This window comes from Salmo salar, chromosome ssa06 (assembly GCF_905237065.1).
Source record: "Salmo salar chromosome ssa06, Ssal_v3.1, whole genome shotgun sequence".
In the NCBI taxonomy this organism is placed as follows: Eukaryota; Metazoa; Chordata; class Actinopteri; order Salmoniformes; family Salmonidae; genus Salmo; species Salmo salar.
In genome coordinates, this window is record NC_059447.1 from 58,064,700 (window position 1) to 58,090,065 (window position 25,366).

A 25,366-nucleotide genomic window follows, 5' to 3' on the forward strand; every position below is an offset into this window, starting at 1 on the left:
CCTAAAATAAATTATTGCAAGGGTTACAGCCCGGGTTACAGACCTGGCTATCTTTAGATGAATGCACTAACTTTAAGTCCCTCTGGATAAGAGCGTCTGCTAAATGACTAAAATGGGCTCATTCCACCAGAGGTATGGCTACCTCTTGGGCACTGTTTTAAGGCATTTCCTTAAGGGAGATTTGTGTTATGGCATGTTGGACCACACCTCATACGTTTATAACGTTTTTACCTTCTGGATGTCACTGCATCTTCGTTGGTGTATACTGCCTCACTGTTGAAGCCACTGAGGGGTGATGTTCTTGGGACTACCCTGGCTTCAGAGAGCATTTCTGCGATACGGGAGTAGGCTATATTCTAATGTGAGACATCTGACATGCTCTCCGAAGCCAGGTGTGCATAGAGTCAGTGCAAGATGCAGATCAATGCAGATAGTCCAGGTAACCATTTAATGAACTATTTAGCAGTCTTATGGCTTGGGGGTAGAAGCTGTCTCGAAGCCTGTTGGTCCAAGAGCTGATGCTCTGGTACCGTTTGCTGGAGGGTAGCAGAGTGAACAGTTTATGGCTTTGGGGGCTGAAGTATTTGGCATTTTTTGGGGGCTTCTTCTGACACCGTCTGATATAGAGATCCTGGATGTACTGGGCCGTCCGCACCACCCTCTGTAGCGCTTTGCAGTCAAGGGCGGAGCAGTTGCCATATCAAGTGGTGTTGCAGCCAGTCAAGTTGCTCTCAACGGCGTAGCTGTGGAACATTTTCATGATCTGAGTGCCCATGCCAAATCTTTTCAGCCTCCTGAGGGGGAGAGGGGCTCACCTCATTCGCCACTTGACCTGTCTGTCTCCAACAGATGTTGCGTGATTGGTTCTTCAAGCCCATAGAGCCGTGAATCCCATCTCACTCATATTAGCATAGAACTGGGGTTACGCAAGTAACCTTAACATTTTATATCTCCATTCAGGAAATGTAATAATAAATCTGACAAAAGTCTACTGATAATAATATTTGGGGTCTTCTTCAATCTGTTAGTCCAGTAGATTTCCTTGCACGTGAATTAAACTGTCATCATCATATCTGGGCGGTTAAAGCAAGAAATATGTAGCCTATTAACTAAATGTAAGAATAATGTACATAATTCACAAACAGCCATTAGAAGAAAACATTTAAATCAATGACAAAATTAAAATATCAATAACCTGTCCCACATGTTGAATCAAACACTAAAATAAATGTGAAGGGTGTGCAGAAACTGAAAGAAATGCATGGAATAATTTTTAGCCAGTTAACAGATTCATGCTAAAACACTGTACAAGTACTGTTATTCAATACATATTCAAGCATATCCAGAAAAGGGGGAACACAATTAAGGTGTAATGGTCCATTTGAAACCAAAATACACAAAATGATACCCTGAAATTGTATAGCACAGTTTGAAATAACCATTTGGACACTGTTTTCATCAACATCGCATTTACATTTTACAAAGTTGCCTAGACATGCAATTCTGGATGGTACTCTCATTTAAACTGCACAATAATGTACTTATTGTTACAGAAATTATTTGGTATAGCTTTGTTCCCTCACTTAAAGGAAAATACCACTCAAAAACTATATTTTGGTATTTGCATTAGTCCACTGTTGATACAGTCCCAAAATGTTTTGCATGTCAGCAATCACATTTTCAGAATCTAGAACTTTCAAAACACAGAAAATGTCACAGTATAAAGAGTTTTGCAACATACTGTGACACTTTCTGTATTTTGAAGGTTCTATATCTGGAAAACTACCTCCATTCTGTGCATCTTTAGAGGTAGCAGGACCAGTAGATGATGTTAAACAGAGTATACGACCCAGGAAAGATGACCCGGGAGTACTTGTCTATGGCATGGGTGTCGACCCACATGCTGCTGTAGGCACTGGAGCCCACATGTCCTGTGATTTGGTTGTTTTCCTCAATGTCCAAATGGACCATCATCCTCTGCTGCTTCATGGTGCCGTTCTCCTCAAGCATACAGTCATAGTTCCCCGTGTTGTTGACGTCCTCCTCGCTGTAGCTACCCATCATGCCCAGGTGGGTCATGCCACAGGTGCAGGGCAGCTGCAGACAGACACAGAGATTGGGTTTGATCCCAAGCTACAGTACCCACATTTTCCATCCGACAAGCGCATACTGTATACATCTAGCCTACACTTTTTTCCAGAGGAATTTTAAATGGTAAACTTTTCCCAGAGCATATTTTACAGACTGAGAAATGGACACTTTGGATCCACGGATTGTTAAGATGGCACTTACCCTTTCTCGTAGCTTTTTTTCCTTCCGTTCTTGCACCGTAGACAGGTAGTTCACTGCAGCATACTCTATTACCGATAGGAAAACAAACACAAAACTGACCCAGAGGTAAATATCCACAGCTTTGATGTAGGAAACCCTGGGCATGGAGGCGTTGACTCCAGTGATGATGGTGGACATGGTGAGCACCGTGGTGATACCTGGAGCACAGTACCACACACAACGTCTGATCAGAAAGATTGAAACTTAGGGACACAGCAGGATGTACTACTGAAGACAGAATATCAGTGGTGTTTAGGCTTTGTAATAACGAAACATGGAACACTGTAGAAGACAGAATCATAACAAGCGTCGAACAAGCGTTGACTAAAATCTTGGACTACTAGTGGCTAACTCACCCAGAGGAACCCTGGCCGGTACGGCCCGGCGGTCGATCCAGAAGGACACCCAGGACAACATGACCATCAGAGTGGCAGGGAAGTAGGTCTGGAGCAGGAAGAAGAAGATGTGGCGTCGCAGGGTGAAGGTGATGTACAGACGGTTGTACCAGCCTGGATGGAAGAGGATAACGTTATTACATATGTTATATACGACGCATTGTATTAGCATAACAGGAACCCAACCATGATAAATCACAGTGAACAGCATGTGCTGTTTCAGCCTTCAGTGCTGTTTCAGCCTTCAGTGCTGTACCTGTGCTGCTGTAGAAGGCTAGTTTTGTGGTGGTTTGGAACTCCTGGATGAGGAACTGGGAGAGAGAGATATTTTCATCAGTGCTCAGGGAATTGTTCCCTTTCTTCCAGTAGAGCATCAGATCGTCATCCGTGTACGCATCTGAAAAGAAAGGGGCATGCTGTTCAGTGTCCACCACTTGAAACAGAGTCTATGAATAGGTGCATTATATTATATATTTGAATGTGACAGCAGAGAGAGAGTCAAAAGGGGAAGTGACGTCATCAGAGCAGAGACTCACAGCTCTCAATCTCCAGGGAGCAGGTCTGTGTGTCCAGAGGGAAGCGACTCAAGTCCATGCTGCACATTGATGTCACTGTCACCCTGCGTGAGAACACAACACAGACAGCTGAGTACAGCCTGGCCCCAGATCTGTTTGTGCTTTTGCCAGCGCTATTGCTGTCATTGTCAAGCCAATGTTTGCCATGACAATGAGTGACAAGGAGTTGACATTTTAGCACAAACAGACTGGCACTCAGGCTAAGATGAGTTCTCCAGGTTTTCACAGGAAAAAACATGTATATTTTGCAGACAAAAATGCTTGATTTTGCTGCAGCAATGCTGACATTTTGCATGGCAAAATGAAATGATTTTGTCCAATTTGTCATGAAAATGCGCTGACAAAGGAAAAAGTTTGTTGACGTGTGGTTTGATTGAACCATATTATGGGGTAAATGTGTGGTGATTGGTTGAAATTGCGATCCTTCTTTTTGTACTGCAGTGATGGTTCAGTTGTATGCGCTAATATTGCGATGATTTGACCGTTTTATGCAGAACTAGTGATTGGTCAAACTAGTGATTGGTCAAACATAATATGCGGGAATTGTTAAAATTATAATAATAAAATAATAATACTGTTCAGATCGCAGAATCCTGGAAGGACTGTCCTATAGGTCAAGAAATACACTGAGTAATGTAGATACAATAATACGAGAAATAGGTTGGGGCTGGGGGATGTGGGGATGTGTTGTTGTATATCATATTTCAGACACATACAGTACACACAGAGTCAGTTGTTTGAGGAGATTTGGAGCCCCCAGGGCAGGGATGAATGCATGAAAATAGCGGAGATAATCCAGCTCAGTATAGAAGAGACCCGCTGCTACACGGGATCCTCTGGGAGGGAGGTCCACGTATAGTAAACAGGTAGTTAATCCCCTTCCCAATCTGTTTCTGTCTGTCAAATCTCTGGTTCCAACCCCCGGAGAGATTAACCCTAATGATGAGCCTGCATTGTATCTAAAGTAGAACACACACCACCCTGTCCCTCCGCAAATCCTATACATCCGTAATGACAGAGAAATCCTATAATCCACCGCAAGATTGGGATTACAGACGGCCTGTGTGTCTACCAGGGCAGACTTCACAGTCCCAAAACCAGAGTTTTGGGAGCATTATCGCTGACTCCACCAGTGATGGAAGTGTTAATGACTATCCGTGTCCACAGGTGTCAAGAAGACTGTATGCAGTGCGTTTTGACTGCCAGCAGAGGGCGCTATTGACACAGACATCTTGATACTGGCTCTTGCTGACTAAATCTCAAATGGACCAACTGTGGATTACAAATTCAGTGTCTCTCTTGGATCCAGCATTCTGATTACTCACTAAAATGACAAACTCACTTTTTGCCTGCAGCTTGCCTATACTTTACTGACAAACAGTTTATCACTACATTCATTAAATGATGATGTGATGATACAAACTGCATGTCTATTTGGTCAAGTTAAATATATAGACACACTTGGCCAGGATATAGATCCCACAATAACAGCATGACAGCACTTTTTCATTTGCAAATTGCTCATGGGTAATAAAAAAAAGAAGAATGGAAGGTTTAAATTTAGCCTGCCTCATCTGGCAGCTATGTGATTTGCGTAATGAAATCACTTTGGGGGTAAATTGCCAGTTGGCAAAGACTAGTGTTTACAACACCACACACTTCTCTTCAGTTGATTCCATTCCAAACAGTGATCAGACCTAGCAAACTAGATTTCACCCATCATTTGTCGGCTTTTTCTGGATTAATTTTGCGTAACAAGCTACTGTACTCACTACAGTTCCCAGGGGTATCTGCATAGCTAAAGCCTTGGTGGTGGATGAGGTCAGGGCTGGTTCCTGGCATAAGCAACATAAGCGGTTGCTTAGAGCCCCCGGGCCACTACCGGGCCTGACCAAAAACATTTAAAAAATTAGGAACTCAGTGGGGTCTCAACTTACTATTGGGAGTAAGAATAGTAGAATAAAGCAGGTGCAATTTCAAAATGTGTGCATAATTACTTTTTCTCTTATTATGTCTGTCACTTACAGTCACTAAGGCCATGTCATCTAACAATTGTTAGATCGGTATTTAGTCTAGCCTGCTGTCATGACCAAATACCAAACACGCACGCAGGGCACATGCCAAGGGGCCCTGATCTCCAGGGAGCCCCCATTGACTTTGTTTGTCATTCTCACTCAGATCATGTTAGCATGGCATAAGTAATTACAGGAAATTGCAAGAAAATTGCAGGAAATTAGCAATAAAACTGCAAAATGTTCTCTCCACCCAATCGCAAAATGTGTAGAATTGCAAGAAATTAACTTTAAATCGAAAATATTTCTCTCCACTGTCAAGAGGGGACCCTGTAAAATGTATTTTTCGCGAGTTGGAAAACTATTAATTGTACTACTTTTCACCAGCGCCCTATGGGCGGCAGGTAGGCTAGCGGTTAAGAGCGTTTGAATCCCTGAGTACACTAGGTGAATAATCTGTCTATGTGCCCTTGATTGAGGCACTTAACCCTACTGTAATTGCTCCTGTATGTAAAATGTAGGGGAGGGGTCCCCTAACCAAATCTTGCTTAGGGCCCCCAAAAGGTTAGAGCAGCCCCTGGATGAGGTGAGTTTCTCCCATACTATGTAAAGCGCTTTGAGTACCTCAGTAGGTAGAAAGATGCTATATAAATCCAATCCATTATTGTCAAGTCTTCCAGTCTCAGGCAAGGTTACTCATCATCACATAAGTATGTTTCACTAAACCTCTTCCATTACACCAGTATGCTTTAAACTGAGAACAAAAACTAAAGTTGGACTCTGACCAGGTGAATTACCTTTGGCTGTAGAGCACCTTGCCATCAGGGTAGACTCTCAGCATGACATTATCTGTGGTGGTGTCGTGTGTGAAAGACTTCTTGGAGTGGACAAAGAACATGTCTGGCACCCAGATCTTCTTGACCAGGCGCCCGTCAAAGGTCATGCTCTTATTGGTGGTGCTGTGGAAAGAGAGGCGCTCGTCTTTCCAGTAGTGTCTAATATACAGGGTCATGGTGAAGTCCTGAAACACAGAGCATGACAATGCTAGTATTTCAACAGAGCCATCACATATTGTCATGTCTTCTTCTTTCCAAATCATCAAATCATGGATGACCTATGCATCTTGGATGCTTTATATCACAGCTCACAGAAAGTATTGAACCACTTACCATGTCAACTTCTGAGATCGTGTCCAGACTTTCTACCTGAACATCAACTCCAACTGGAACAGCAGGTCCTGCAAATATACACAACTCAAATCTTAACTTAATTCAAAGGAAACACATAAGTAAACAAATTCCATTGGGCTGTCACAGTTAATCAGTTAACTTGAGGTCCATTTTGAAAAATGTCGGGCACTCATTTAAAAAACAGTGTTCAAAATAAACTGAAAACATCCCAAATACATACATCTATACAGTTAAAAACAACAATGCGATGTCAAAACAAGTTAAGATTGAGGTTAAAGAAAGTGTGCTTTATCAATTTACCGGATTTTGCTTCCCTCCTGTTACTTTGAACAAAATCAAGATGTCAATATTCATATGTTTATAAAAAATCCTAAATTACAGTTCAATTTTAGCACATTTCTGAAATCACAATTAATTACAGAAATCGCGATTAATCACAGCAAATCCTGCGACTAACTTGATAAAAAATATATATTTGACAGCACTATAACAAAACCAATCAGATATGTTAACATTTATGTAACTCGTAAATAACTTATATAGTTAATTATCGGAGTAGGGGTAATCTTGACAGTACATAATTAAATACAGACAAAAACAAAAGGTCAATGGCTAACTAAAATTATACTTAAAAAATGCTGTAATACTAAACTGTCTGGATTATGAAGCTGTATTTAAGGGTCATGTTTATCTAGACAATTCTATTAAAAACAATTAGCTTTTTCTCCTCTAGTCCCTTTCATCCAGAGCCCTGCAAAAAACACAATTAGGCTACAGTGTTCCAAAAATGTAATAAAAAAATAGCAGAATGCTCTTCAGCATATTTAGTTTGCGCATTTTATCATCTGCTGCCCTGGGTTGAAATGTCATATTGCAGACAGCTGAAAGAAGCAACTGTCGTCATTTCTCTTAACCATATCCAAAAGGAACCACTAATTTTGTTTGTGTATCCGATGAGCTAGCAATACAACATATCATTCATATCTCTACATACAACACCAGTCAAAAGTTTGGTCACCTACTCATTCAAGGGTTTTTCTTTATTTTTACTATTTTCCACATTGTACAATAATAGTGAAGACATCAAAACTATGAAATAACACATATGGAATCATGTAGTAACCAAAAAAAGTGTTAAACAAATCAATTAACAGGTGTGGCTTGTTAAAAGTTAATTTGTGGAATTTCTTTCCTTCTTAATGCGTTTGAGCCAATCAGTTGTGTTCTGACAAGGTAGGGGTAGTATAAAGAAGATTGCCCTATTTGGTAAAAGACCAAGTCCATATTATGGCAAGAACAGCTCAAATAAGCAAAGAGAAACGACAGTCCATCATTCATTTAAAACATGAAGGTCAGTCAATATGGAACATTTCAAGAACTTTGAAAGTTTCTTCAAGTGCAGTTGCAAAAACCATCAAGCGCTATGATGAAACTGGCTCTTATGAGGACCGCCACAGAAAAAGAAGACCCAGAGTTACCTCTGCTGCAGAGGATAAGTTCATTAGAGTTCCCAGCCTCAGAAATTGCAGCCCAAATAAATGCTTCACAGAGTTCAAGTAACAGCGACATCTCAGCATCAACTATTCAGAGGAGACTGTGTGAATCAGGCCTTCATGGTTGAATTTCTGCAAAGAAACCACAACTAAAGGACACCAACAAGAAGAAGAGACTTGCTTGGGCCAAGAAACACGAGCAATGGACATTAGACCGGTGGAAATTTGTCCTTTGGTCCGGAGTCCAAATTTGGCATTTTTGGTTCCAACCGCCTGTTACGTTCCCCAGTTTCTGTGTTGTGGTTTGTGTATTTTCATGTATTTATTTCAGGAAATGGATTCCTGAAATTCTCTACAAGCAGCTGATTGGTCGGCCCCCATTGCTAATTGGAGAGCTGACCACGTCCCCTCGTCAGGATACAGCTGCTTCTGAAGCTTTATAAGCCAGTGTTCTGTTCCTCAGAGGAGAGATGATTGCTGAGAGAGAAGGCTGATGGCTAATTTTGTGTTGTTCAGAGTTTTCTTAAGTATTGTGTAGCTGCTGATTTGATGTATGTGTGTGTGCGCCAATAGAACTGTGGTTTTGATTATTGGAATTGCTTACTTACATTTGTGTTTCTGTTTCATTTGTTCCCTGGGGGAAAGGGGAAGGCACCTAGGGAGTGCTTAGGCAAGAGGCCCGCGGGCATACATTACCCGTAGTAGTTTACTGTCTATGCACACTAGGAAAGACCTGGGCGGACCATCCCCTGTATTTTGGTTAGTGCACCAGGTGGTGCTAGTTAGTTAAGTAGTGGGTAGGCAGGTAAGGTAGGAGAGGGGGCTTTGATATTTACTTTCTTTGCTTTGGTTCCGTCCAGCCCCTTTTCCCCAAACTTACCGTGCGACGGAATAAATTCCTTGTTAACGGTAATTCTCTGCCTTTTGTCATCCTTACTCACACCTACAGTCCCATACCTCTTTCACACCACGTTGAGTTGTAGCAGGGTGCTGCGTTCCCTCTTCCGAGAGGCGTGCGTAAAACCGCCGTGTCTTTGTGAGATGCAGAGTAGGTGAACGGATGATATCCGCATGTGTGGTTCCCACCATGAAGCATGGAGGAGGTGGTGCTATGCCAGTGACACTGTCAATGATTTATTTAGAATTCAAGGCACACTTAACCAGCATGGCTACCACAGCATTCTGTAGTAATACTCTATCCCATCTGGTTTGCACTTAGTGGGACTATCATTTGTTTTTCAACAGGACAATGACCCAATGTAACAGTGTAGGTTCCGTCCCTCTCTTCGCCCCAACCCGGGCTCGAACCAGGGACCCTTGCACACATCAACAACTGACATCCCACGAAGCATCGTTACCCATCGCGCCACAAATGCCACGGCCCTTGCAACGCAAGGGGAAACCCTACTTCAAGTCTCAGAGCAAGTGACGTCACTGATTGAAATGCTATTAGCGCGCACCACCGCTAACTAACTAGCCATTTCACATCGGTTACACCAACACACCTTCAGGCTTGGTAAGGGCTATTTTACCAAGAAGAAGAGTGATGGAGTGCTACATCAGATGACCTGGCCTCCACAATCACCCGACCTCAACCCAATTGAGATGGTTTGGGATAATCTGTACTGCAGAGTGCAAGAAAAGCAGCCAACAAGTGCTCAGCATGTGTGGGAACGCCTTCAAGACTGTTGGAAAAGCATTCCAGGTGAAGCTGGTTGAGAGAATGCCAAGAGTGCGCAAAGCTGTCATCAAGGCAAAGGGGAGCTACTTTGAAGAATCTAAAATATATTTTGATTTGTTTAACACTTTTTTGGTTACATGATTCCATGTGTTATTTCATAGTTTTGATGTCTTCACTATTATTCTACAATGTAGAAAATAGTAAAATAAAGAAAAACCCTGGAATGAGTAGGTGTGTCCAAACTTTTGACTGGTACTGTATGTACGTATAACCACAATGTAAAACAGTCAAAGATACGACTCAGTTATAAGAGCCTACATTGCCTCTTAGTACAAAATTATGCGGCACTGTTGTTGCATGCTCAAGTGCAGATTCACACAAGATGATATCGGATATATTGCATCTATATCGTTAATATATGGTTGAGTCAGTATGCTGTAAAATATGTCATATATGGAGCAATCACACAACAACTATTCACTGGCTTTAAACACCACAGCAGAATTATTACCCTGCATTTTTTATGTTTACGTCTGTTACAATTCACTGTCTTTATAGATTATTATGGAATCTTAATCATTTTTGGAATTCAATTACAACCCAATTTATCCCCTTTTATTGGTGTTTTGGGATGAATCCATCAGTAAGCAGTAGCTGGATTTGGGTCCCAAGAAGGCTTCAGATTAGAGAAGTCAGAGAAGGGTTATTGAAACCCTGAGCTCCAGACTAGTGCTACTACTTTGCAATTAATCACAGCAGACATAATCCCAGTTGGTTATCTCATCAATTCAAGGCACACTGCAGCACGAGACATCGTGTACAGCCGCTTCCAATATCCGCTTATGAGAACTGATAAAGGCCTATATCTTCACTTGAGTAAAACAGCTGTAACTTTTCAGAAAATCTGTCATTGACGTCAATGCATGATTTAACAACGACTTAATGATAAATCATGATTAAGTAAGAACTGAAAGTATGTCAGAAAATATCGGTGAACTGTACAGTAGGATGATGATGATAATGATAGATTTGTACGGCTTGCAATAAAGCACTGTTAAAAAAACTCACCTCCAAAGCCCGGCCTCATTGTGAAGTCGTGATCATTTATGCTTAAGAGCTGTTCTGAATTACTCATGGTGTTTTTGGTGATGTCTGGAATTCTTCTCAGTATAGGGCTGCGAGGAGGGGACAAAAACATGGCTAATGAAACAAACTGTTTCAAATTACACTTATTTTCATTGTCTCTGAACCTCTAGCATACTGTCAAGACTATTCTGTCCTAGATCTATTTGTGCTCTTGCCAACTCCACTGCTGTCACTGTCAAACCAAACATGTTTGGTATGACAATGAGTGACAAGTTGTCATGATAGCACAAACAGACTGGCACTCAGGCTATATGAAAGCCAACCATCCTATCGAATGGTACCCTACATACAACATGTATTTGTCCTATAACAATAATAATAATAACAATCAGAAGGCAAAGGGGCTTACAAGATATAAGCTTATCAGAATGTCCATAGAATTATGCTTATATTCATGAAGATTAATTAATTATGGCAGTCTTTTCATATCAAGTTGGAAGTATGCATCACAGGGCATACTGAACTTACCTTGACCCTGCACCATGCTAAGGATAACGTGCTGACCACACCGTTCGCGTCGCAAAATAATGTATACATACATGTTATTCAATCATTGCACCCACACTGCTCGCACGCGTCAACGAGCGTCTGCGTAGCCAGGCGCTAAAATGGAACTTGGTTCTATTTGTGACGCTTGATACGCTTCAAGTCCCGCCTCTCCCATCTCCTCATTGGTTTTTAGGAGCATATACCCACGTGCCATCTCCTTGTGCATTTCAGGTAAACAACCCAATGTTTATATCCCAGGACAAATTAGCTAGCAACAGTTTCCTGATCACGTGTTCTGATCGCGTGTCCTCTACTCCGACAATTCATCCACAGATAAAAGGGTAAACCGAGTTTGTTTCTAGTAATCTCTCCTCCTTCAGGCTTCTTCTTCTTTGGACTTTATATGGCTGTTGGCAACCAACTTTAAGGTGCATTACCACCACCAACTGGACTGGAGTGTGGACCTTAGTTCCTCTTTCAATCACCCACGTGGGTATATGCTCCTAAAAACCAATGAGGTGATGGGAGAGGCGGGTACTTGCATCGTGTCAAGCAAGTTATATTTTAGTGCCTGGCTACGCAGACGCTCGTTGACGCGCGCAAGCAGTCTGGGTGCAATGATTGAATAACTTGTATGTGTACATTTATTTTGCAACGCTCACGCACGCGACGTAAGCGGTGTGGTCAGCATGTGAGGCTAGATTGCACAGGGCTTGGTAAAAGGCTTTAAAGCCGACTATTTTATACTCCGAGTATAATTTAAAGTGGAACTGACAGCGTTTTAACAACTTTGCAGAAATGAAACAAACAATCAATGTCAGTCAAATATATAAAATTCCTAGTTTATGCAACAAAAACAACTTTAGAAGAGGTTTTAAAAACAGGTTACATTTGACTCAAAATTCCATGACGTACAGTAAGGCATTGTTGGCAGAATAGATGGATTCAGTTCAATGCATGATTAATATAATTCACCAATACATTTCTTGGTAGTCCAAAAAATATTGCTATCAGGTTGTAGATCACAGCTGGCCAGGTACACTGTTTGCTGCCTCCATTCGGGATGCACTGTTTCAGTTTCAATGACTCAATATTCTGGACAAAAACGGACGAATGTAACTGGGCTGGGAATGCCAATACAATCAAACTAGTAAAGGAAATGATCACAAGTCAGTCACAACGTGGCCAATAGGCTAGCGTATCTATTTATGTAGCTATTTATTTAGTAAGCTAAACACTGGAGCCTAGAGTTAGCTAACTGGATAACAGTCGTTGAAGTTTACAAACTTCATCGACTGTTATCCAGGGAGGATGTCATGTCATTGGAGGAGTGGACGAGTGACCAACTTTTCCCCTTCATATCGCTTTTCGGTGGCCACAGCTAGAGATGCAGGTGTCATTTGGCTAGCTAGCAAGACCTGCCACCCCAGGTAGCCTAGTGATTGCTTTCTAATGTTCTAAAATCGCTCTGTTGCTACTGCCTGTAAACACACAGTCCAGTTCAAAGTGAATGATGGCAGGCTAGCTCTGATTGGTTATGGCGCACCGGTCTGCGTAGGCTCCGGTCCTGGACAAGACATACTGTATGTTATTATTAGGTTTTATTTACTGCAAACACACGGCCTTCGTTCCCACATGATATTGCTTTAAAATTTTCACAAATGCCCTACTATACGTCATACCCAAACATTTAATGAATTTATGAAAATGACCATATCTAAGTGCTCGCTTAGAAAAGTGTCATATTCTTCCTGGGGGTGTATATGAACCGATTTTAATAAAATGTAATTTTGCTAAAACGCTGTCAGTTCTACTTTAACAAAAGCTATACTCTTAAATAAGTATACTGAACAAAAATATAAACGCAACATGTAAAGTGCTGGTCCCATGTTTCATTAGCTGAAATAAAAGATCCCAGATTTTTTCCATATTTTCCATATGCACAAAAAGCATATTTCTCTCAAGTTTTGTGCACAAATTTGTTTACATCCCTGTTCTCCTTTTCCAAGATAATCAAGAAGCGGATTAAACAGCCTGATCATTACACAGGTGCACCTTGTGCTCGGGACAATAAAAGGCCACTCTAAAATCTGCAGTTTTGTCACACATCACAATGCCACAGATGTCTCAGGTTTTGAGGGAGCATGCAATTGGCATGCTGACTGCAGGAATGTCCACCAGAGCTGTTGCCAGAGAATTTAATGTTCAATTCTCTACCATAAGCTGCATCCAATTTTATTTGAGAGAATTTGGCAGTACATCTACCCGGCTTGACAACCACATATCAAGTGTATGGCGTCATGTAGTCGAGCGGTTTGCTGATGTCAACTTTGTGAACAGAGTGCCCCATGGTGGCGGTGGGTTTATGGTATGGGCAGGCATAAACTACGGACAACGAACACAATTGCATTTTATTGATGGCAATTTGAATGCACAGAAATACCGTGACGAGTACCTGAGGCCCATTGCGAGGCCCATTTATTTTAAGGTACCTGTGAACAACAGATGAATATCTGTATTCCCAGTCATGTGAAATCCATAGATCAGGGCCTAATTAATTTATTTCCATTGACTGATTTCCTCATATGATCTTTAACACAGTAAAATCTTCGAAATTGTTGCATGTTGCGTTTATATTTTTGTTCAATAAAAATAACCAAGTAAATAATCCAGTGGTGAAAGTTGCTTTGCTCCCCTTAATCAGATCCTCTGGACTCAACTCTATGTCAGTGAGACTGTATTTAGATTAAGAATTCTTACCTGCCAACCTTTCGATGTCCTTTTAATGTCAGTGGTACTTCTCTTTTGAATCTATAAGAAAAACAAGAAAAATGGGATCTAAAGGACACTGTATCAACATCACAGTCCATTCAAACAGCCCATCAGAAGAGTTGTTCCCAAGTCCCATGTGCGTTCAGACATCTTCAAAAATAACACTAACATCGATTTGCACCAGCATTCATCCACTTAATGGTAGTGTTGCTGACCAGGGCATTGCTTAAAGCATTGCTTGAAAGTAGGAAGTACAGTAGGATAGGGCCCTGGTCAAAAGTAGTGCACTATATTGGGAATAGGGTGCCATTTCCATGTTTGTTTTGTCCAGGCAGCTGCTAGGACTACTGAGCACCATTCAATTTGAGTGTGCAGGTTAGAAGCTCTTTAGGAGAATATTCTCCAGGCTATTAGAGGAGTCACTACTTTAGCATTGACCTAAGGGATTAAAAGGGCAAAGGGTATTCTGCCATATCTTTTTCACTGATGTAATCTTTTTCTCTAGATATAATCTTAATCTGGGAATTATGATATGATTCCCTCATAACATATAGAGTACCAGTCAAAAGTTTGGACACACCTACTCATTCAAGGGTTTTTCTTCATTTTTAATATTTTCTACATTGTAGAATAATAGTGAAGACATCAAAACTATGAAATAGCACATATGGAATCATGTAGTAACCAAAAAAGTATTAAACAAATCAAAATTTGAGATTTCCACTGGTCTAATGTCCATTGCTAGTGTTTCTTGGGCCAAGCAAGTCTCTTCGTCTTATTGGTGTCCTTTAGTTGTGGTTTCTTTGCAGAAACCTTTGAACACAGTAGGCTTAATATCCACACATATTTAACTGCCAATTTACTGTTGGATCCCTTCAGTTGGTATAGTCTACATTTCGTTTCATTCTTCTTCTTCTGTAAATGCTGTCACGGTGGTTGTTGCTGAGGATCACTAACAGTTCACCATATTTAATGTAAAAAAATGTAGGCTAATTAAATAAGCGCACACCAAGCAGTTTGAACCTGACGCATGATGCAAAACTTGACTGTGTCATCGCACAGTTCCATGGTGAGTGCGGGCAATAGACCAGGGTATTGTACACTACTCTCCCTATCATAATTCTATGTACACTAATCTTCCAACATTACCATGGTTTGAAGAACTGAATGTAGCAATTTTGTAAATGAATCAAACCACCTTTTTTCCTTTTCTTTTGTGCGTAAAGACTCTCAACCCATTTTTCCATGATTGCCAAGGGATCATGACAACTTCCCTAAACCTACATATTGTGAAACATCAGAGTGTTTTTAAATCTATGCATGGGTTCCTGAAACTGAGATATGCATATGTTTTGATGACTGTATTTTATTGATCTCCATTCTGAATGCCTTCTCCATAGGCTACATTCTAGTTGTACCTTATGATAGCTGGATACAACTGTAAAACCAGTCACATGGCACAGGCTAGTATGATATGTTACGTTTGGTATGGCTACATAAGACAGAAAGAAGGTTACTTAAGGCAAAAATGAAAGGAGGGTGGGTGGACGTATAACGCGAACGTCTAGCATACGTGTTCGAATCTCATCAAGGACAACTTTAGCATTTGAGCTACTTTGCAACTACTTAGCATGTTAGCTAACCCTAACCTTAACCTTTTATCCTAACCTCAGCGGCAGGTAGCCTAGTGGTTAGAGCATTGGACTAGCAACCAAAAGGTTGCTAGATCAAATCCCCGAGCTGACAAGTTAAAAATCTGAACAAGGCAGTTAACCCACTGTTCCTATGCCGTCATTGAAAATATGAATTTGATCTTGACTGACTTGCCTAGTTAAGTAAAGGTAAAAGCAAATTCATAACATATCGCACTTAGTAACATATCATCCACATTTTAATTCGTAACATATCCTACAAAATGAATGATGGACATCCACAAATGAATACATACCGACCAAATATAACATATCATACTAATTTTAGTGTCCTGAATTTTCTTTTACTATGTTACGTCTCCCCAGCTTCAGGTTGTATGGCAGCCAACTGAAGCATAACAGCATATCAACTTTTCCACAGTGAAGTTTATAAAATGCTGGATGAAATTTGGAGATCCAAGCTATAGGCTTCTGTATAGCCATGTGCAACTGACAGTATAACACCAAACCTACTGAGTTGATTTATGATTTCTAGAATGTATAAATTATATGCCCGGACTTTTCACTGTTTAAATGTTTTTTTTTTAGCCACTCTCGGTAGCCACCGTCACTTATACACTCTTAGAAAAAAGGGTTCCAAAAGGTTTCTTCGGTTGTCCCCATAGGAAAACCCTTTTTGGTTCCATGTAGAACACTTTTTTGTTCCAGGTAAAACTCTTTTGGGTTCCATGTAGAACCCTCTGGAACCAAAACAATTATACCTGGAACCAAAAAGGGTTCTTCAAAGGGTTCTCCTATTGGGACAGCTGAAGAACCCTTTTAGGTTCTAGATAGCGCATTTTTTTGTACCCACATACATTTATAACTGTCACTTTAGTGTTAGTTTCTTTACATTTTCCATCATTCCATTACATCATTAGTTTACCTTTCTTTCCACTGTCACTTTCGATAGCAATAGTATAATAACATTGGGCAATAATTTGGGACGTGTAGCCTATTTGAATCATTATGGAACACAGACCACACGTGGAAGTTTAAACCTGGAGACTGGCGCATGGTTCCCGACTACTTGACCGTTGTCATCACAGTTCCATGATTATAGTAAAGATTATTAGGGTAGATTTATAGGACTACTGTTTCAACCCCTATTGTACACTTTCCTCACCTTCCAATATTTCACGGATTGAACAATTGAATAATGCAACTTTCAGGATGAATCAAACCACTGTATTTTTGATTCACCAATATATTTAGTGCGTAAAGGTTCTCCAAACCTGTTTTTGTATTATTCATAAATATGTTCCTAACCCAAAATAATATACAAGATCAGAGTATTTTTAAATCTACCAACTGGTGCTGAAAAGGAGATGAATATGCATGTGTTTACATGGCTTTCTTTCATTGATCCCGAATATTCTGAACCGTTCTCTCCATATATTCTAGTCAGTCTGTTGAGAAAATTAAGATTAAAGGTACACCAAATGTAAAGGGATGGCTTTAGATAAATGTACTAAAAAACGTACTGAATGTACTGAAAACTCCATGAGAAAATCTGTTGGCTAGCATGTGGGAGGGTTTCAGCAGTTTAATTACATTTATTCAGCGTGTATTCAGCGTGCGCAAGGGCACCACGCCTGCCAATCCTGTTACATACCTGCGCAAGGTAAGTATGAATACCAACTATTGAGAAGTGCATAGGAAAGGCTTGCATAGGAAAGGCGTACATTTCCTAAGTCTGAATCGGGCTCGTAATGCCTATATACTCAAAGCTATAAACATCCAAGCAGCTTAAGCTTGGTCTTAAAATGAAAAGCCTCGGTAGAAAGAACTCTGGTGGCAATAAGAGAGAGGCATGAGTGAAGCTCCTCAAAGGTGGTTGACCTAAAAATCTTAAAACAAGCCGACACTGATGTGCGAGGCCAATTCCTATTTTGACCTGCATATCTCAAATAATGCTTCAAACATCATGTTGCTTAAATAAGAAAACCACTGGAATCATCACCCACATAAACAGTTCCAATCAAATCAATGCCTTATATTCTTCTCACAAGGTCAGAGAGGATTAATATTGTACTATGATCCTTTCTAGGTATTGTAATGGAAAGTAAAGGTGGAAGGTGTACACACATCTGCTAAATTCTTTCTCAATAAGCCTCAGGAAGCAACGTAATCTTAACTCTCTCAGCAGATGCCTCTGGGATTTTAAATAACATGACAGTATCGTTGATTTGATTGTTTTAGGCAGGCACTGACTGAGTCAGTAATGCAATGATCTTCAATGAGTTCCCCTGCCAGTCCATTGTGCTAAGGGATTGGTCCACCACGATAAGGGTGAGGCCAGAACATCCATTTGTGGCTAAGCAGACATCTGGCACATCAAATGTGAATTGATGCAATATCTAAGGATCAACGCAAGGCCTACAGGAGATCATCGCTATTTAAACATAGTACAGTGTAATTTTTATAACCAAATGGACTGTGGGCCCTCATTTGTGCAGTGTAATTTGTGCAATACAGCGCAAGGCACACAGACAGTGCCTGTTCACACAAGTTTGAATACATTGGGTCAATACGATGAGGAGTTTGTCCTGCGTGTGAGGTGCCAGGTGGACTGGGAAAGGAAGTGATGTGATTGGTCAGGACAAGCACTTGGCAAAAGCCATGCTGATAGCTAAACGTGCTGCGACCAACATCTATTCCTACAGAAGGTCACTGATGTAACTAGAAAACCTGCTGTCTCTTTAGTCCTGGGGCACTGAGACATGACATGATGTGGTATGAGGGTTGCAGTGAAGAAGCACTGCAGGGAAAAGTTAACAACAGTCCTTCTTATGTGACTGGACAGGGGCCAGCTGTATTCAAAGCACCACATAGGCGACTGCATGGCATACCCGTGCACAGCCACATTGAACTACAGATGTCGGATCTTAATTTGATCACCCTGTTGCGGGATAACTGCAACCAGTCCAAAAGTCCAGTTTCAGAAAATAAAGGCTTGAATGGGAAATGTTAAACTTTACCTCCCTTATCCTACCTCATTTGCACACACTGTGTATAGACTTTTTCTATTGTATTATTGACTGTATGTTTGTTTATTCCATGTGTAACTCTGTGTTGTTGTTTGTGTCGCACTGCTTTGCTTTATCTTAGCCAGGTCGCAGTTGTAAATGAGAACTTGTTCTCAACTAGCCTACCTGGTTAAATAAAGGTGAAATAAAAAAAATATTAAAACTTGTTGTGTATCAACCACTACAAAAATGTCCATTAATTGTACCCCCAACAGCACACATTTTGTTGTATCCCCAGACAAGTCCACCTGATTCAACTTGTCAACTAATCATCAAGCCCTCAAGTGAGTTGAATCAGGTGAGTTTGTCTGGGGCTACAACACAAATGTGTGCTGTTGGGGGTACTCGAGGACTGGAATTGGGAAAAACTGTACTAGATGTAGCCCAAATGGAGCAAATTACTAGTCTATAAATCAACAAATCTATATGGTGACATCATTGATGTATTAAAAATCACTTTTAATTACAATGAGATGTTGCTCTTCTGCTTTCCAATCGGTTAACCTTCAGGTAGCAAAGCCACAACAATAACAATAAATGTAGGTTACGTAATCTGATTAAGTGATTTTTCTAACCACGCACCTTGCATCAACCAAACAAAACCCTCTATAATGCAGTAGGCATCAGGATCCAATCCCAGCTGCAATAATAACACAGGCTGACACATCTCAATACATACAGAATTGTGAAATACTGACATTTTCATAAATATTCCCAGCACAAACTTTTAAAATATGACTTTACCCAGTCAGGACAACAAAGGAATATCCTATACAATAATAGCCTATACTTTAGAATGTGGATATAGGCCTAGCTTCATCACAAATAGCAATGGACGTGAACAGCTACAGTCTAAATACATCATGCCAGCATCTAATTCCAGTAATTCCCTCCTCATTATATATATACCGGTCAAAAGTTTTAGAACATCAACTCATTCAAGGGTTTTTCTTTATTTTTACTATTTTCTACATTATAGAATAATAGTGAAGACATCAAAACTACGAAATAACACATATGGAATCATGTTGTAACCAAAAAAGTGTTAAACAAATCAAAATATATTTTATATTTGAGATTCTTCAAATAGCCCCCCTTTGCCTTGATGACAGCTTTGCACACTCTTGGCATTCTCTCAACCAGCATCATGAGGTAGTCACCTGGAATACATTTCAATTAACAGGTGAGCCTTCTTAAAAGTTCATTTGTGGAATTTCTTTCCGTCTTAATGCGTTTGAGCCAATCAGTTGTGTTGTGACAAGGTAGGAGGGATATACAGAAGATAGCCCTATTTGGTAAAAGATGAAGTCCATATTATGGCAAGAACAGCTCAAATAAGCAAAGAGAAACGACAGACCATCATTACTTTAAAACATGAAGGTCAGTCAATACGGAAAATTTCAAGAACTTTGAACGTTTCTTCAAGCGCAGTCGCAAAAACCATCAAGCGCCATGATGAAACTGGCTCTCATGAGGACTGCCACAGAAATGCAAGACCCAGAGTTACCTCTGCTGCGGAGGATAAGTTCATTAGAGTTACCAGCCTCAGAAATTGCAGCCCAAATAAATGCTTCACAGAGTTCAAGGAACAGACACATCTCAACATCAACTGTTCAGAGGAGACTGTGTAAAACAGGCCTTCATGATCGAATTGCTGCAAAGAAACCACTACTAAAGGTCTCCAATAAGAAGAAGAGACTTGCTTGGGTCAAGAAACACAAGCAATGGACATTAGACCGGTGGAAATCTGTCCTTTGGTCTGGAGTCCAAATTTGAGATTTTTGGTTCCAACCGCAGTGTGTTTGTGAGGCGCGGTGAGGGTGAACGGATGATCTCAGCATGTGTATTTCCCATCGTAAAATATGGAGGAGGAGGTGTTATGTTGTGGGGGTGCTTTGCTGGTGACACTGTCTTTGATTTATTTAGAATTCAAGGCACACTTACCCAGTATGGCTACCACAGCATTCTGCAGCAATACGCCATCCCATCTGGTTTGGGCTTAGTGGGACTATCATTTGTTTTTCAACAGGACAATGACCCAACACACCTCCAAGCTGTGTAAGGGCTATTTTACCTAGAAGGAGAGTGATGGAGTGCTCAGTGAAGTCAGACCGCAGAGTGAAGGAAAAGCAGCCTACAAGTGCTCAGCATATGTGGGAACTCCTTTAAGACTGTTGGAAAAGCATTCCAGGTGAAGCTGGTTGAGAGAATGCCAAGAGTGTGCAAAGCTGCCATCAAGGCAAAGGGTGGCTATTTGAAGAATCTCAAATATAAAATATATTTTGATTTGTTTAACACTTTTTTGGTTACTACATGATTCCATATGTGTTATTTAATAGTTTTGATGTCTTCACTATTATACTACAATGTAGAAAATAGTAAAAATAAAGAATAACCCTTGAATGAGTAGGTGTTCTAAAACATTTGACCGTTAGTGTATATACCCTATATAATCCATTCATTTGAAGGGGTGTCCACGTACCTTTGTGTATATAATATATATATATAAAGGTCCCCTACAGAGAAGCATATGAACCAATTTCAGATGAATTTCTGTTTTGAAGGCTATTAAATCTCATCTAAATGGTATGATGCTACTTACAGCAGGGAGGGAAAGTGATTGTCATTTTATGCATAGCTGGTGGTAGCACAAATAGATTACAGTCCTCCCGCGCTTTTTGTCCTGCTTACCTGCCAAAAATGTACCCGCCAATAATAGTCACAGCAGAGGTAGAAGCAGCCAAGTACACTTTCACACTAGAGCATCATTCTCAGTAACCATTAGCATATCCTATGCCTATGCATGTCCATGAGCATCTTGCAATACACATCAAGTGCTGCCTGTGGTGATTGATATTAGTCTATGACAATTTCAAACACATCAATCATGTAGCCTACCTGATTTTTCTGTAGTTCTGAAGCACATGCCCCCTTGGACCAACCGACCTCACAGATGCGCCAACCATCGAGGCAAGTAGCAGCAGCAGTAGGACATCCGTGGGCATAGTGTCCACACTGACAGCGTTCTGGACCCAGTTGTCCAAAAGTCTAGTTTCAGAAAATAAAGGCTACAGTGAGAACTTTTTATGTCCCTTAGGCATGATCCCTGGTACCGTTCGCGCCAAAATACTATAGACACAAATACACTGAAACATCCGAGGTATTTAATCTCACTGTTGGGAAAGCAATTTCGCCTAAACCTATAAATCCTTCCACGTCAGATGGCTCAGATGTTCTCCCCATCGTATATGTGTGAGCATAGCGGAGCACATCCAGTTTTCTGGCTCTCAAGAGCAGATCTGTTAGCTCAGGTTAAAAGGCGAGAGTGGGCTACAAGGCAGTTCTGTCCCTAGCCTAACATATTTACGTAATTGAGGACATTATATGATATATAGGGCGGAATTATTTCAAATGATCATGTGGGCTGAAATACCTCAGAACACCTGACTCTAGGCTAACATGCCCTCTACCAAACATCTTTAAATACAGTAAAACATTTCATAAAGTAAATCCTATGACAATCGTTTTAAACAATGGCTATTCTTTGTTTTCACAATAATGTCCACTCATTGTTTTCATAATACCAAATTGATAGCAGGGTTGTTGTGCTCGATTCAGAATTTTATTGAGAATGGCTCAGAGATTTCAATTCAAGCAGGACACAGAATTGCAACTCGAATGAAAGGAAATATAATTGAATTCAATTAAATTCAAATGCCTCTTCTATTCTATACAGAACAAAAATAAAACAGTTCGTACAAGGAAATCAGTCAATTGAAATAAATTCATAGGCCCTAGTCTATGGATTTCACATTACTGGGAATACAGATATGCATCTGTTGTCACAGATATGCATCTGTTGTCACAGATACATTAAAAAGGTACTGTAGGGGTGTGGATCAGAAAACCAGTCAGTATCTGGTGTTACCACCATTTGCCTCATGCAGCGCAACACATCTACTTCGCATAAAGTTGATCAGGCTGTTGATTGTGGCCCGTGGAATGTTGTTAATTTGCTGTTGAATGTTTCTAGATATTGACGGGAACTGGAACACGCGGTCGTACACTTTGATCCCAGAGCATCACAAACATGCTCAATGGGGCTCAGGATCTCGTCACGGTATCTCTGCATTCAAATTGGCATTGATAAAATGCAATTGTGTTCATTGTCTGTAGTTTATGCCTGCCCATACCATAACCCCACCGCCACTACTGGACGTACTGCCAAATTCACTAAAACAACGTTAGAGGCGGCTTGTGGTAGAGTAATTAACATTCAATTATCTGGCAACAGCTGTGGTGGACATTCCTGCAGTCAGCATGCCAATTGCACGTTCCCTCAAAACTTGAGACATCTGTGGCATTGTGTTGTGTGACAAAACTGCACATTTTACAGTGGCCTTTTATTGTCCCCAGCACAATTATTGTCCCCAGCACAAGGCGCACTTGTATAATGATCATTCTGTTTAATCAGCCTCTTGATATGCCATAGCTGTCAGGTGGATAGATTGTCTTGGCAAGGGAGAAATGCACACTAACATGGAAACAAATTTGTATCAGCTATGAAGGTAAGACCCAGATGCAGACCACGTCGGATAACCAATAGTTTAATAATCCCAAAGGGGCAGGCAAATAGACAGGTCAAGGCAGGCAGGGGTAAATAGTCCAGAGAAGTGGGGGAAAGGTAGGCAGGCTCAGGTCAGGCAGAGGTCGGCTATCTGGAAGTGTCAGATTCAATGAAACTCTCATGTTCTATGACGGAGTTGAATTTCTTTGAATTCCACTGAATTCAATTCTACTTCCTGTCTCTCAAACTCAAATTCAAATTCTACATCCTGTGAGGTGTGGCCAATTAAATTCGAATTTCAACTCATAAATTGTTTGGGAGTCAATTGGAGCTGGAGGAGCAATAATGGCGCCGAAGGAGATGGCTGCCGTTTTACAGTCCCCTACCCAATTGTGCTATTATGTGTGTTTTTTGGTGTTATTTGTAACTTATTTTGTACATAATGATTCTGCCACCATCTCTTATGACCGAAAAGAGCTTCTAGATATCAGGACAGCGATTACTCACCCCGTACAGGAATAATACTTTTTCTTTAACGAGTTGGATGCAAAGGATTTACTCCAGACACCCGACAAGGCCCTCATTCCCGTAATTCGCAGGAGAAAGAGAGGGAGAAATCGGGGACGTAGGTCTGGGTGCCTTGTAAGGATATGACGGCGAGTGGGAAATCTGCCTTTACCATTGGTCCTATTGGCCAAAGTACAATATAGGATAATAAAATAGACGAGCTACGAGCATGTATATCCTACCATTAAAAACTGTAATATCTTATGTTTCACCTAGTCGTGGCTGAACGACGACATGAATAACATACAGCTGGTGGGTTTTACGCTTTTCGGCAGGATAGAACAGGCGCCTCGCAAAAGTATTCACCCCTCTTGAAGTTTTTCCTATCTTGTTGCATTACAACCTGTAATTTAAATGGATTTCTATCTGGATTTCATGTAATGGACATACACAAAATAGTCCAAATTGATGAAGTGAAATTCAAAAATTAAGAGATTCCCCAAACATATGGAAGAAGGTACTCTGGTCAGATTAGACTAAAATTTAGCTTTTTGGCCAGCAAGGAAAACACTATGTCTGGCGCAAACCCAATACCTCTCATCACCCCATGCTGTTGAGATGTTTTTCATCGGCGGGGACTGGGAAACTGGTCAGAATTGAAGGAATGATGGATGGCGCTACAGACAGGGAAATTCTTACATTTACATTTACGTCATTTAGCAGACGCTCTTATCCAGAGCGACTTACAAATTGGTGCATTCACCTTATGATATCCAGTGGAACAACCACTTTACAATAGTACATCTATATATTTTTGGGGGGGAGGGTGGGGGGGTTAGAAGGATTACTTAATCCTATCCCAGGTATTCCTTAAAGAGGTGGGGTTTCAGGTGTCTCCGGAAGGTGGTGATTGACTCTGCTGTCCTGGCGTCGTGAGGGAGCTTGTTCCACCATTGGGGTGCCAGAGCAGCAAACAGTTTTGACTGGGCTGAGCGGGAACTGTGCTTCCGCAGAGGTAGGGAGGCGAGCAGGCCAGAGGTGGATGAACGCAGTGCCCTTCTTTGGGTGTAGGGACTGATCAGAGCCTGAAGGTACGGAGGTGCCGTTCCCCTCACAGCTCCGTAGGCAAGCACCATGGTCTTGTAGCAGATGCGAGCTTCAACTGGAAGCCAGTGGAGTGTGCGGAGGAGCGGGGTGACGTGAGAGAACTTGGGAAGGTTGAACACCAGACGGGCTGCTGCGTTCTGGATGAGTTGTAGGGGTTTGATAGCACAGGCAGGGAGCCCCGCCAACAGCGAGTTGCAGTAATCCAGACGGGAGATGACAAGTGCCTGGATTAGGACCTGCGCCGCTTCCTGTGTGAGGCAGGGTCGTACTCTGCGAATGTTGTAGAGCATGAACCTACAGGATCGGGTCACCACCTTGATGTTAGTGGAGAACAACAGGGTGTTGTCCAGGGTCACGCTGAGGCTCTTAGCACTCTGGGAG

At 41.1% G+C, this 25,366-nt stretch overlaps 1 protein-coding gene across 1 annotated transcript; it reads right to left on the reverse strand.

The window, feature by feature from the left end:
- Window positions 1-1,148: 1,148 nt before the first annotated feature.
- LOC106607712 (gamma-aminobutyric acid receptor subunit rho-1-like) lies at window positions 1,149-21,967 on the reverse strand. Its single transcript, XM_014204959.2, has 10 exons — window positions 21,703-21,967; window positions 14,073-14,123; window positions 10,746-10,852; window positions 6,483-6,550; window positions 6,111-6,334; window positions 3,263-3,345; window positions 2,983-3,123; window positions 2,688-2,840; window positions 2,293-2,489; window positions 1,149-2,097 (listed from the first exon to the last, which is right to left on the reverse strand). Exons 1-10 carry the CDS (start codon window positions 21,807-21,809, stop codon window positions 1,804-1,806), a joined length of 1,425 nt encoding a protein of 474 aa, XP_014060434.1. The 5' UTR covers window positions 21,810-21,967; the 3' UTR covers window positions 1,149-1,803.
- Between the last annotated feature and the right edge of the window lie 3,399 nt (window positions 21,968-25,366).